A 14,404-nucleotide genomic window follows, 5' to 3' on the forward strand; every position below is an offset into this window, starting at 1 on the left:
AGTGATACATGTATTACATGAAGATGGCAAGATGCAGTAGATGGTATCGAGTACAGTATATACATATGAGATGAGTAATGTAGGGTATGTAAACATTATATAAAGTGGCATTGTTTAAAGTGGCTGGTGATACATTTTTTACATCAATTTCCATTATTAAAGTGGCTGGAGTTGAGTCAGTATGTTGGCAGCAGCCACTCAATGTTAGTGGTGGCTGTTTAACAGACTGATGTCCTTGAGATAGAAGCTGTTTATCAGTTTCTCGGTCCCTGCTTTGATGCACCTGTACTGACCTCGCCTTCTGGATGATAGTGGGGTGAACAGGCAGTGGCTCGGGTGGTTGTTGTCCTTGATGATCTTTATGGCCTTCCTGTGACATCGGGTGGTGTAGGTGTCCTGGAGAGCAGGCAGTTTGCCCCCGGTGATGCGTTGTGCAGACCTCACTACCCTCTGGAGAGCCTTGCGGTTGTGGGCGGAGCAGTTGCCGTACCAGGCGATGATACAGCCCGACAGGATGCTCTCGATTGTGCATCTGTAAAAGTTTGTGAGTGCTTTTGGTGACAAGCCAAATTTCTTCAGCCTCCTGAGGTTGAAGAGGCGCTGCTGCGCCTTCTTCACAACGCTGTCTGTGTGGGTGGACCAATTCAGTTTGTCCGTGATGTGTAAGCCGAGGAACTTAAAACTTACTACCCTCTCCACTACTGTCCCGTCGATGTGGATAGGGGGTGTGCTCCCTCTGCTGTTCCTGAAGTCCACAATCATCTCCTTTGTTTTGTTGCGTTGAGTGTGAGGTTATTTAACACCACAATCCGAGGGCCCTCACCTCCTCCCTGTAGGCCGTCTCGTCATTGTTGGTAATCAAGCCTACCACTGTGGTGTCGTCCGCAAACTTGATGATTGAGTTGGAGGCGTACATGGCTAGGAAGTCGTGGGTGAACAGGGAGTACAGGAGAGGGCTCAGAACGCACCCTTGTGGGGCCCCAGTGTTGAGGATCAGTGGGGTGGAGATGTTGTTACCTACCCTCACCACCTGGGGGCGGCCCGTCAGGAAGTCCAGGACCCAATTGCACAGGGCGGGGTCCAGCTTGATGACGAGTTTGGAGGGTACTATGGTGTTAAATGCTGAGCTGTAATCGATGAACAGCATTCTCACATAGGTATTCCTCTTGTCCAGATGGGTTAGGGTAATGTGCAATGTGGTCGTGATTGCATCGTCTGTGGACCTATTGGAGCGGTAAGCAAATTGGAATGGGTCTAGGGTGTCAGGTAGGGTGGAGGTTATATGGTCCTTGACTAGTCTCTCAAAGCAATTCATGATGACGGAAGTGAGTGCTACGGGACAGTAATCGTTTAGCTCAGTTGCCTTTGCTTTCTTTGATACAGGGACAATGGTGGCCATCTTGAAGCATGTGGGGACAGCAGACTGGGATAAGGATTGATTGAATATGTCCGTAAAGACACCAGCCAGCTGGTCTGCGCATGCTCTGAGGACGCGGCTGGGGATGCCACCTGGGCCAGCAGCCTTGCGAGGGTTAACACGTTTAAATGTTTTACTCACGTCGGCTGCAGTGAAGGAGAGTCCGCAGGTTTTGGTAGCGGGCCGTGTCAGTGGCACTATATTATCCTCAAAGCGAGCAAAGAATTTATTTAGTCTGTCTGGGAGCAAGACATCCTGGTCCACAACGGGGCCGGTTTTCTTTTTGTAATCCGTGATTGACTGTAGACCCTGCCACATACCTCTTGTGTCTGAGCCGTTGAATTGCAACTCTACTTTGTCTCTATACTGACGCTTAGCTTATTTGATTGCCTTGCGGAGGGAATAGCTACACTGTTTGTATTCGGTCATGTTTCCGGTCACCTTGCCCTGGTTAAAAGGGTTCACGCTTTCAGTTTTGCGAGAATGCTGCCATCAAACCAAGGTTTCCGGTTTGGGAATGTTTTAATAGTTGCTGTGGGTACGACATTGCCGATGCACTTTCTAATGAACTCTCTCACCGAATCAGCGTATTCGTCCATGTTGTTGTTGGACGCAATGCGGAACATATCCCAATCCACGTGATCGAAGCAGTCTTGAAGCGTGGAATCAGATTGGTCGAACCAACATTGAACAGACCTGAGCGCGGGAGCTTCCTGCTTTAGTTTCTGTCTATAGGCTGGAAGCAACAAAATGGAGTCGTGGTCAGCTTTTCCGAAAGGAGGGTGGGGGAGGGCCTTATATGCGTCGCGGAAGTTAGAATAACAATGATCCATGGTTTTACCAGCCCTGGTTGCACAATCAATATGCTGATAGAATTTAGGGAGTCTTGTTTTCAGATCAGCCTTGTTAAAATCCCCAGCTACAATGAATGCAGCCTCAGGATATGTGGTTTCCAGTTTACATAGAGTCAAATAAAGTTGTTGTTGTACTTCTGGTGCCGACAGAGATGGCCGCCTCCCTTCATGTTCCTAGGAACGTGAAGCTAGGAACATTTGACTATTTTACTATATACATTTTACTATATAAAATGTATATAGTATGTAAAGGCTGAAAGTAGAATCTTAAGTGTTGTTGTTCATTAGTTTACTCCAATTAGGGGAGGGGTGGAAGGTTAGTGGGGGAAAAAAGAAGAAGATGTGTATATATAAACTCTGTGTTTATTTTCAGCAAACGTAACGTGTAAATATTTGTATGAACATAACAAGATTCAACAACTGAGACATAAACTGAACAAGTTCCACAGACATGTGACTAGCAGAAATTGAATAGTGTCCCTGGACAAAAGGGGGGTCAAAATCGAAAGTAAGTCAGTATTTGCATTAAGTACTGCAGTGCATCTCCTCCTCATGGACTGCACCAGATTTGCCAGTTCTTGCTTTGAGATGTTACCCCACTCTTCCACCAAGGCACCTGCAAGTTCCCGGACATTTCTGGGGGGAATGGCCGTAGCCCTCACTCTCCGATCCAACAGGTCCCAGACGTGCTCAATGGGATTGAGATCCGGGCTCTTCGCTGGCCATGGTAGAACACTGGCATTCCTGTCTTGCAGGAGGGTCATGCTGGAGGGTCATGTCAGGATGAGCCTGCAGGAAGGGTACCACATGAGGGAGGAGGATGTCTTCCCTGTAACGCACAGCGTTGAGATTGCCTGCAATGATAACAAGCTCAGTCCGATGATGCTGTGACACACCGCCCCAGACCATGATGGACGCTCCACCTCCAGTACAAGCCTCAGTGTAACGCTCATTCCTTCGACGATAAACGTGAATCCGACCATCACCCTCGGTGAGACAAAACCGCAACTCGTCAGTGAAGAGCACTTTTTGCCAGTCCTGTCTGGTCCAGCGACGGTGGGTTTGTGCCCAAAGGTGACGTTGTTGCCTGTGAAGTCTGGTGATGACCTGCCTTACAAGCCCTCAGTCCAGCCTCTCTCAGCCTATTGCGGACAGGCTGAGCACTGATATAGGGATTGTGCGTTCCTGGTGTAACTCGGGCAGTTGTTGTTGCCATCCTGTACCTGTCCCGCAGGTGTGATGTTCGGATGTACCGATCCTGTGCATGTGTTGTTACACCTGATTTGTTTCACACCTTTTTGGTTACTACATGATTCCATATGTGTTATTTCATCGTTTTGATGTCTTCATTATTATTCTACAATGTAGAAAACAAAAATAAAGAAAAACCATTGAATGAGTAGGTGTGTCCAAACTTTTGACTGGTACTGTATATCCCAAAAATATATGGGGGATTGGAAATGATGCAGGCAATTACATTGTTGGAAGCTGCAATCTATCTGCAATATTAAAGCGGATGTACCCCATAAAAAACGTCAACTGGTCTATATGTTGTGGCTCTAAACCCTTGCTGGCCTTTGAATGAAGGTGTACCCATGTGTGTAAGATGCTATAGATTAGTTGAGTGTTAGTGTGTATGTGTGTGTGTGTGCGCATGTGTGTGTGTCAGACTTCTTTGTTCCCCTGCTTGGCCAGGCCAGGCAGGTTTTATCTACAGGAAGTGTTTAGGCCAACTGAGCCTCATGTGAGCCGTACTTCCTGTCTGCAGCACAGATAAAGGCAGCATTCAGCAGCGTTCAGAGTGGGTCTGATTGCAACTCTAAACACTCTTTAATGCCTGGCAGTTCAAACATAGGGACATAACCACAAATATTCAGAAGCCTTGATAGAAAGGAGCACAGTCACTCAGATGAATCCAACTGAAGAGTTGAACCCATGTGTTCAGCTGACTGGGGTTAATGACCACTAGGTGCTGACCACAGTGAGATCTGCATCCAAATAAACACATTCATTTCCCTGACCAATGTGGTTGTAGTGTGATCACATCGGTAATGTATATTGCTCTATTCTATTTCTGTGGGTGACTGTGTACCGAGCTCAATACCAACATGGTATGCACAGAACTCCACACACACAAACGCACACGCACGCACGCAAACGCACGCACACACACACGCACTTGCCCAGACAGACAGACAGGGTTAGACAGTGGCTAAGTGTTCCCATGCCCTCTGTCATCCCTCCAGATCAGTTGTGTTGTTCCTCCATAAGAGCCAGTGCCTAAGTGCTGTGACTGTGCTGTGGCGTCATTCAGTCAGGGAGTTGTACAGTAAAGAGTGATGTTTCAGACTGACTTGGTTTAATGAAGCTCTGTAATAACACTTCCCCTTCCAAAATAAGCCCCAATCACAAGACAGAGGAAAGGCAGGGTACAGTGCCATGTGACAGGTCATGTGACACACCACCACTTCCTGTTCTAAATTAGGCCCTAGGTCAACAATGACGGGATGGAGAATTGCATGAATGAGTATGTACAGTACAGTTAGACGTATCCAGTCTTATGGATCTCGCGGATGGGTCATTGTGTGTGTGTGTGTGTGTGTGTGTGTGTGTGTGTGTGTGTGTGTGTGTGTGTGTGTGTGTGTGTGTGTGTGTGTATTCCTACCTTGGTGATCTCGGGGTCAGGACACTGACTACTCATGTACTGGCAGTCATCCCTGGTTCTACAGATGTTGTCACACCAGCCACACAGATGACCCTGGTCCTCACGTCCCCAACACTGGGAACAATCCCCACTGCCGACCCCACAGTTGTACACCTCCACTGAGAGAGAGGGAGAGGGAGGGGACAAAGGGGAGGGCTTTATGCATTAGGGGGCGCTATTAAACATTTGGGATGAAAAACGTTCCCGTTTTAAACAAGATATTTTGTCACGAAAAGATGCTCGACTATTCATATAATTGACAGCTTTGGAAAGAAAACACTCTGTTGTTTCCAAAACTGCAAAGATATTGTCTGTGAGTGCCACTGAATTGATGTTACAGGCGAAACCCAGATAAAAATCCAACCAGGAAGTGCCGCATTTTTTGAAACCGCCTCATGCCAATGACTCCTTATATGGCTGTGAATGAGTTACGAATGAGCTTACGTTTTCCACGTATTCCCCAAGGTGTCTACAGCATTGTGACGTCTTATTAGGCATTTCCATTGAAGAATGGCCGTAAGGGACCATATATAGCATGTGGTCACATGGTGTCTCCCGCAGAAAATCTCGGGTAACTACTGAGGTAGCCATTTTTCCAATCGCTTCTTATGAGAAACCAATTGCCTCGACGGATATATTATCGAATGTAAAAGTTAAAAACACCTTGAGGATGGATCCTAAACAACGTTTGCCGTGTTTCTGTCGAAATTATGGAGCAAATTCTGAAAAAATATTGGCTTTATAGTTGCAGCATTTTCCGGTCGATTTCTCAGCCAAGCATGATGAAGAAACGGGAGCTATTTCGCCTACAAAAATAATATTTTTGGAAAAAAAGGAACATTTGCTATCTAACTGGGAGTCTCCTGAGTGAAAGCATCCAAAGTTCTTCAAAGGTAAATTATTTAATTTGGTTGCTTTTCTTATTTTCGTGAAAATGTTGCCTGCTGCCAGCAGAGCTAGCATAGCATTATGCAATGATAAACTTACACAAATGCTTGTCTAGCGTTGGCTGTAACGCATATTTTGAAAATCTGAGATGACAGTGTTGTTAACAAAAGGCTACGCTTGTGTTTGAATATATTTATTTAATTTCATTTGCGATTTTCATGAATAGGAAAAGTTTCTAGGGCTATTTATGTCCGCTGCGTTATGCTAATTCATTTGAGGCTATGATTACGCTCCCGGATACGGGATTGCTCGTCGCAAGAGGTTAACACAATACATTCTGCTGGTACACATAGGCTATTTGAAAGGGCTCCATTACATCACTGCACGGGCTGCGTATATCATACTGAACCTATGAAACAGATAGGGAAGACAACAGAAACCCAGAGAAACAGAGAGGGAAGACAACAGAAACCCAGAGAAACAGAGAGGGAAGACAACAGAAACCCAGAGAAACAGAGAGGGAAGACATAACAGAAACCTAGAGAAACAGAGAGGGAAGACAACAGAAACCCAGAGAAACAGAGAAGGAAGACAACAGAAACCCAGAGAAACAGAGAGGGAAGACATAACAGAAACCTAGAGAAACAGAGAGGGAAGACAACAGAAACCCAGAGAAACAGAGAGGGAAGACAACAGAAACCCAGAGAAACAGAGAGGGAAGACAACATAAACCCAGAGAAACAGAGAGGGAAGACATAACATAAACCTAGAGAAACAGAGAGGGAAGACAACAGAAACCTAGAGAAACAGAGAGGTAAGACAACATAAACCCAGAGAAACAGAGAGGGAAGACAACAGAATCCCAGAGAAACAGAGAGGGAAGACAACAGAAACCCAGAGAAACAGAGAGGGAAGACATAACATAAACCTAGAGAAACAGAGAGGGAAGACAACAGAAACCTAGAGAAACAGAGAGGTAAGACAACATAAACCCAGAGAAACAGAGAGGGAAGACAACAGAAACCCAGAGAAACAGAGAGGGAAGACAACAGAAACCCAGAGAAACAGAGAGGGAAGACAAGATAAACCTAGAGAAACAGAGAGGGAAGACAACAGAAACCTAGAGAAACAGAGAGGAAGACATAACAGAAACCCAGAGAAACAGAGAGGGAAGACAACAGAAACCCAGATAAACAGAGAGGGAAGACAACAGAAACCCAGAGAAACAGAGAGGGAAGACAAGATAAACCTAGAGAAACAGAGAGGGAAGACAACAGAAACCTAGAGAAACAGAGAAGGAAGACAACAGAAACCCAGAGAAACAGAGAGGGAAGACAACAGAAACCCAGAGAAACAGAGAGGGAAGACAACAGAAACCCAGAGAAACAGAGAGGGAAGACATAACATAAACCTAGAGAAACAGAGAGGGAAGACATAACAGAAACCCAGAGAAACAGAGGGGGAAGACAACATAAACCCAGAGAAACAGAGAGGGAAGACATAACAGAAACCCAGAGAAACAGAGAGGGAAGACATAACAGAAACCCAGAGAAACAGAGAGGGAAGAAATAACAAAAACCCAGAGAAACAGAGAGGGAAGACAACAGAAATCCAGAGAAACAGAGAGGGAAGACAACAGAAACCCAGAGAAACAGAGAGGGAAGACATAACAGAAACCTAGAGAAACAGAGAGGGAAGACATAACATAAACCCAGAGAAACAGAGAGGGAAGACATAACAGAAACCTAGAGAAACAGAGAGGGAAGACAACAGAACCACAGAGAAACAGAGAGGGAAGACAACAGAAACCCAGAGAAACAGAGAGGGAAGACAACAGAAACCCAGAGAAACAGAGAGGGAAGACATAACAGAAACCTAGAGAAACAGAGGGGGAAGACAACATAAACCCAGAGAAACAGAGAAGGAAGACAACAGAACCTCAGAGAAACAGAGAGGGAAGACAACATAAACCCAGAGAAACAGAGAGGGAAGACAACAGAAACCCAGAGAAACAGAGAGGGAAGACATAACAGAAACCCAGAGAAACAGAGAGGGAAGACATAACAGAAACCCAGAGAAACAGAGAGGGAAGACATAACAGAAACCCAGAGAAACAGAGAGGGAAGACATAACAGAAACCCAGAGAAACAGAGAGGGAAGACATAACAGAAACCCAGAGAAACAGAGAGGGAAGACAACATAAACCCAGAGAAACAGAGAGGTAAGACAACATAAACCCAGAGAAACAGAGAGTGAAGACAACAGAAACCCAGAGAAACAGAGAGGGAAGACATGCACAATCGAGAGCATCCTGGCGGGCTGTATCACCGCCTGGTACGGCAACTGCTCCGCCCTCAACCGTAAGGCTCTCCAGAGGGTGGTGAGGTCTGCACAACGCATCACCGGGGGCAAACTACCTGCCCTCCAGGACACCTACACCACCCGATGTCACAGGAAGGCCATAAAGATCATCAAGGACATCAACCACCCGAGCCACTGCCTGTTCACCCCGCTATCATCCAGAAGGCGAGGTCAGTACAGGTGCATCAAAGCTGGGACCGAGAGACTGAAAAACAGCTTCTATCTCAAGGCCATCAGACTGTTAAACAGCCACCACTAACATTGAGTGGCTGCTGCCAACACACTGACACTGACTCAACTCCAGCCACTTTAATAATGGGAATTGATGGGAAATGATGTAAATATATCACTAGCCACTTTAAACAATGCTACCTTATATAATGTTACTTACCCTACATTATTCATCTCATATGCATACGTATATACTGTACTCTATATCATCGACTGTATCCTTATGTAATACATGTATCACTAGCCACTTTAAACTATGCCACTTTGTTTACATACTCATCTCATTTGTACATACTGTACTCGATACCATCTACTGTGTCTTGCCTATGCTGCTCTGTACCATCACTCATTCATATATCCTTATGTACATATTCTTTATCCCCTTACACTGTGTACAAGACAGTAGTTTTAGAATTGTTAGTTAGATTACTTGTTGGTTATTACTGCATTGTCGGAACTAGAAGCACAAGCATTTCGCTACACTCGCATTAACATCTGCTAACCATGTGTATGTGACAAATAAAATTTGATTTGATTTGATTTGATTTGATAACAGAAACCCAGAGAAACAGAGAGGGAAGACATAACAGAAACCCAGAGAAACAGAGAGGGAAAACAACATAAACCCAGAGAAACAGAGAGGTCAGACAACATAAACCCAGAGAAACAGAGAGGGAAGACAACAGAAACCCAGAGAAACAGAGAGGGAAGACAACAGAAACCCAGAGAAACAGAGAGGGAAGACAACAGAAACCCACAGAAACAGAGAGGGAAGACAACATAAACCCAGAGAAACAGAGAAGGAAGACAACAGAAACCTAGAGAAACAGAGAGGGAAGACAACAGAAACCCAGAGAAACAGAGAGGGAAGACAACATAAATCCAGAGAAACAGAGAGGGAAGACAACAGAAACCCAGAGAAACAGAGAGGGAAGACATAACAGAAACCTAGAGAAACAGAGAGGGAAGACATAACATAAACCCAGAGAAACAGAGAGGGAAGACATAACAGAAACCTAGAGAAACAGAGAGGGAAGACAACAGACCCCAGAGAAACAGAGAGGGAAGACAACAGAAACCCAGAGAAACAGAGAGGGAAGACAACAGAAAACCAGAGAAACAGAGAGGGAAGACATAACAGAAACCTAGAGAAACAGAGGGGGAAGACAACATAAACCCAGAGAAACAGAGAAGGAAGACAACAGAACCCCAGAGAAACAGAGAGGGAAGACAACATAAACCCAGAGAAACAGAGAGGGAAGACAACATAAACCCAGAGAAACAGAGAGGGAAGACAACAGAAACCCAGAGAAACAGAGAGGAAGACATAACAGAAACCCAGAGAAACAGAGAGGGAAGACAACATAAACCCAGAGAAACAGAGAGGTAAGACAACATAAACCCAGAGAAACAGAGAGGGAAGACAACAGAAACCCAGAGAAACAGAGAGGGAAGACATAACAGAAACCCAGAGAAACAGAGAGGGAAGACATAACAGAAACCCAGAGAAACAGAGAGGGAAAACAACAGAAACCCAGAGAAACAGAGAGGTAAGACAACATAAACCCAGAGAAACAGAGAGGGAAGACAACAGAAACCCAGAGAAACAGAGAGGGAAGACAACAGAAACCCAGAGAAACAGAGAGGGAAGACAACAGAAACCCAGAGAAACAGAGAGGGAAGACAACAGAAACCCAGAGAAACAGAGAGGGAAGACAACATAAACCCAGAGAAACAGAGAAGGAAGACAACAGAAACCCAGAGAAACAGAGAGGGAAGACAACAGAAACCCAGAGAAACAGAGAGGGAAGACAACAGAAACCCAGAGAAACAGAGAGGGGAGACAACAGAAACCCAGAGAAACAGAGAAGGAAGACAACAGAAACCCAGAGAAACAGAGAGGGAAGACAACATAAACCCAGAGAAACAGAGAGGGAAGACAACATAAACCCAGAGAAACAGAGAGGGAAGACATAACAGAAACCCAGAGAAACAGAGAGAGAAGACATAACAGAAACCCAGAGAAACAGAGAGGGAAAACAACATAAACCCAGAGAAACAGAGAGGTAAGACAACATAAACCCAGAGAAACAGAGAGGGAAGACAACAGAAACCCAGAGAAACAGAGAGGGAAGTCAACAGAAACCCAGAGAAACAGAGAGGGAAGACAACAGAAACCCAGAGAAACAGAGAGGGAAGACAACAGAAACCCAGAGAAACAGAGAGGGAAGACAACAGAAACCCAGAGAAACAGAGAAGGAAGACAACAGAAACCCAGAGAAACAGAGAGGGAAGACAACATAAACCCAGAGAAACAGAGAGGGAAGACAACAGAAACCCAGAGAAACAGAGAGGGAAGACATAACATAAACCTAGAGAAACAGATGTGCATGTGCATGTTCCAGCACCTCCCACAGAGAAACCATTTGTGCTTGTGTGTTTTGATGACTGAGCAGTGAGTATGGTATGAAGCATTAGTCCTGTAGTAAAGTATGCAGTTCTTCTGGCTGTAGGTCAGTTCTTCTGCTCTCAGGGCTCACATGGCAAATACATGGCCTGTTAACATTGAGAATATACTGGCATCTGGGAGTAGGCTTGTGTGTGTGTGTGTGTGTGTGTGTGTGTGTGTGTGTGTGTGTGTGTGTGTGTGTGTGTGTGTGTGTGTGTGTGAGTGTGAGTGTGAGTGTGTGTGTGTGTGTGTGTGTGTGTGTGTGTGCGTGTGTGTGTGTGTGTGTGTGTGTGTGCGTGCACATGCCTGTGTATGCGTGTGTATATTCTTACCGGTCATGGGTTTAGGGCTGTCAATGTATTTGTCCAGGTGTCCCTTTCTCCGCAGGCTGAGGTGAAACACCTGACTCCTCTTCGCTGTGGTCAGCTGCATGGACAGAAACAAGCTCGCTGATTGGCCATTTCACCATACACAACCAGTAAGCATGGCTTTGATTGGCCATACACTAAACATCTTATTTCTGACTGGCACCTTCACCAAGATTGTGTTGAGTGACACATGCTCCTAGGAAGGTGATTGGTTGTACTCACCATCACTCCACTGCACTTGACCTCTGAGACACTGTTCAGCCATCGAGCCTCGTACCGCTGCTCACTCCCAAAGTCACACTCAAGCTCCTCCTGCTACAGAGCAAAACAAACCGAACAGTCCTCATGACAATAAAACCTTCATTTATAAACCAATCAGAAGGCTGCCGCAGTCTGACATCACCCAGGAAAACAGGGGTTTGCGGAAACACATTTTGGGATAGATATTTTGCCTTTAGAAATGTTGCTAGGTCTTTATTTTCCCCATCCTAGCTTGATTGACAGTCTGTTTCTGCTTCAGCCGACTGCTTTGCAATTGGATGGATCCATGCCAAACATTGGCAAGACAACATTGGTTAGACAACATTGGCAAGAAAGCTACAGCAGCAACAGCCTGGCACCAAGGTTACTCCATGTTTTCACATAGTTAGTCATGTTTGTATTGGAGATTGGAGATGTGTCTTTGTTCAGAGGATGTGCTTGTTCTAGTTCCATTATCAGCATAGTAGCTGTTCCATCTAGTTGAGCTAGATACCCATTAGTCGAGCAGGGTTGATCTTCCTGGGTTCATTCTATACATGTACGAACACTATGTAGGGAATAGGGTGTCAACTGAGACATAATAACAGGGACCTGGCTGGGAGAACTGTGTCCCCCTGAACAACTCTGGTAACCATTGACAACCCTGGGAGGGGAAGAATGCAAAACATCTAAATAGAACAGGATAATTGTCCCTGCCAGGCAGAAATTCAGAATCATGTATAATTCATATTCATCATATTCATCAAAATCTGGATGGTAAAGTGTGTGTGTGTGTGCGTGTGTGTGTGACTCTCTATCACAATATAAATCCAGTGGGAGAGTGTGTGAAAGGGCACAGGGTTATAGTTACGACTGACCAGACCTGGCAACTAGTCAGGGATGGAATGTCACATGCTAACAGACAGAGTCAGACCCTCATCACAGATACAATATCAGCTTCTGGCTCACATTCAATATGTTGAGGCTAGGATTGGGGTTATACAGACTGATCTGAAATCAGTGTCTGAAGGTACAAAATGTACAAAAGTAGAAAGATAGGGTGAATAGTACTAAAGATTGCTATATGTTCTTTGAATGTCTCCATATGTCTGTAAATGACTGTATACATACTGAGAGATAAGACATCACAGAACCTGTCAACCTAACTGAATGATCGGCTATGAAAAGCCAACTGACATTTACTCCTGAGGTGCTGACCTGTTGTACCCTCTACAACCACTGTGATTATTATTATTTGACCCTGCTGGTCATCTATGAACGTTTGAACATCTTGGCCATCTTCTGTTATAATCTCCACCCAGCACAGCCAGAAGAGGACTAGGCACCCCTCGGAGCCTGGTTCCTCTCTAGGTTTCTTCCTAGGTTCCTGTCTCTCTAGGGAGTTTTTCCTAGCCAGCGTGCTTCTACGTCTGCATTGCTTGCTGTTTGGGGTTTTAGACTGGGTTTCTGTACAGCACTTTGTGACATCGGCTGATGTAAAAAGGGCTTTATAAATACATTTGATTGATTGATTGAACCTGGTGGGAACAGAGCTATGAGGTGAGAACCTGGTGGGAACAGTCAGCTACGAGGTGAGAACCTGGTGGGAACAGAGCTATGAGGTGAGAACCTGGTGGGAACAGACAGCTACGAGGTGAGAACCTGGTGGGAACAGACAGCTACGAGGTATAATTTTGGTTCTAACCTCTCCCACACAGTCACTGCAGCTGTCTCAGCTCACTCCCAAAGAGCAACCATTTAGGGATTGATGACTATGATTCCCACCAATCTCCCTCTAAGACCAAGAGTTACTTTAGTCCTATCCGGCTGTACCACATTTAGGATAATATCTAACAAGGGTAAGGGTATACTGTACCTGCTCCACGTTGCTTAGCGACAGGGTAAAGTCTTGGGTTATCCCTGAGGGTGATGGTGGAACATCCTTGGCCACAAGGCTTGGACAAGAAGCAGAATTCTGGAGGACAGGAGGTGACACAAACACTCATGGGTTAAAGAAAACAACGTAAAAAACCTGTCCTGTTTATGTGGCTGAGAGGAGGAGGAGGAAAGAAGAGGGTGAAGTTCTGCTCTGCTCAGAGGGAAACAACAACATCCTAAAGTGGAGGGGCAGTGAGACACACCAGATGGCAAAGATGGCGGAATGATGGCAGAATGGGGCTCCAAGCAGAAGACCTGAACTCAGACTTTATTTCTGACCATCTTTACAGAACCTCATATCGGACTTTTACTTCGATTAAGATAGGACTTTTTTTCCGATTAAGATAGGAATATTATTTTTATGAAGATATTACTTTTATTTTTCAGTCAGGACATTTATTGTCATGGTATGGCCCGACTAACTCACTCAGACTCACCTAACCACACTCCTCCAGTTGAGTACATCAGTCTCTCTGGACCCAATCAGACCCTCTCCTTTCAGAAACAGCTGCCTGTGAGTGGGGCTCCTAATAGTGGCAGAGGGACTTAGCTGTGTGTTAACACTCTTGGCTCTAACACCAAAGGCAGTAGAAGACTGGGGTGGCTGGCTGTACCACAGCGGTGATGCTGTCAGGGCATAGGTATGCTCTGAGGAGGTGAGGAGTGTCTAGGGGGGCTGTGATAGCTATAATGAACTTAACGAGCTTGTCTTGTCGTAACATAACAATACTTAAAGGGATAGGGGTTCTCATCACAATTAAAGCTTGTCAGATGTTTTTCTCTAAAGAGGTCTGAAAAAAAGAGGTTTAATATTGAGCTCAGTCTTCAATGACAGATTTTGACCATTTTGAAAACATCATTACTAACATTCATTTTCTGATCAAAGCACACTCGGGCACAGTACACACTAACTGGACACCACAGCATTGTACATAAGACAGGAAAAACTGTGAA

General features: G+C 45.2%; 1 protein-coding gene across 1 annotated transcript in view; it reads right to left on the reverse strand.

Annotated features, from left to right (window-relative positions):
• Positions 1 to 14,404, reverse strand: part of plxnd1 (plexin D1) — a 124,195-nt gene that overhangs the window by 75,742 nt on the left and 34,049 nt on the right. Inside the window, exons 9-12 of the mRNA XM_036947420.2 lie at positions 13,389 to 13,487; positions 11,495 to 11,587; positions 11,237 to 11,330; positions 4,937 to 5,094 (exon numbers count right to left, since the gene is read on the reverse strand). Coding sequence (XP_036803315.2) covers positions 4,937 to 5,094; positions 11,237 to 11,330; positions 11,495 to 11,587; positions 13,389 to 13,487 — 444 coding nt within the window. The remainder of the gene's footprint in view (positions 1 to 4,936; positions 5,095 to 11,236; positions 11,331 to 11,494; positions 11,588 to 13,388; positions 13,488 to 14,404) is intronic.

The sequence above is a fragment of the Oncorhynchus mykiss genome, chromosome 16, assembly GCF_057628025.1.
Source record: "Oncorhynchus mykiss isolate SJ-2025 chromosome 16, ASM5762802v1, whole genome shotgun sequence".
NCBI lineage: Eukaryota > Metazoa > Chordata > Actinopteri > Salmoniformes > Salmonidae > Oncorhynchus > Oncorhynchus mykiss.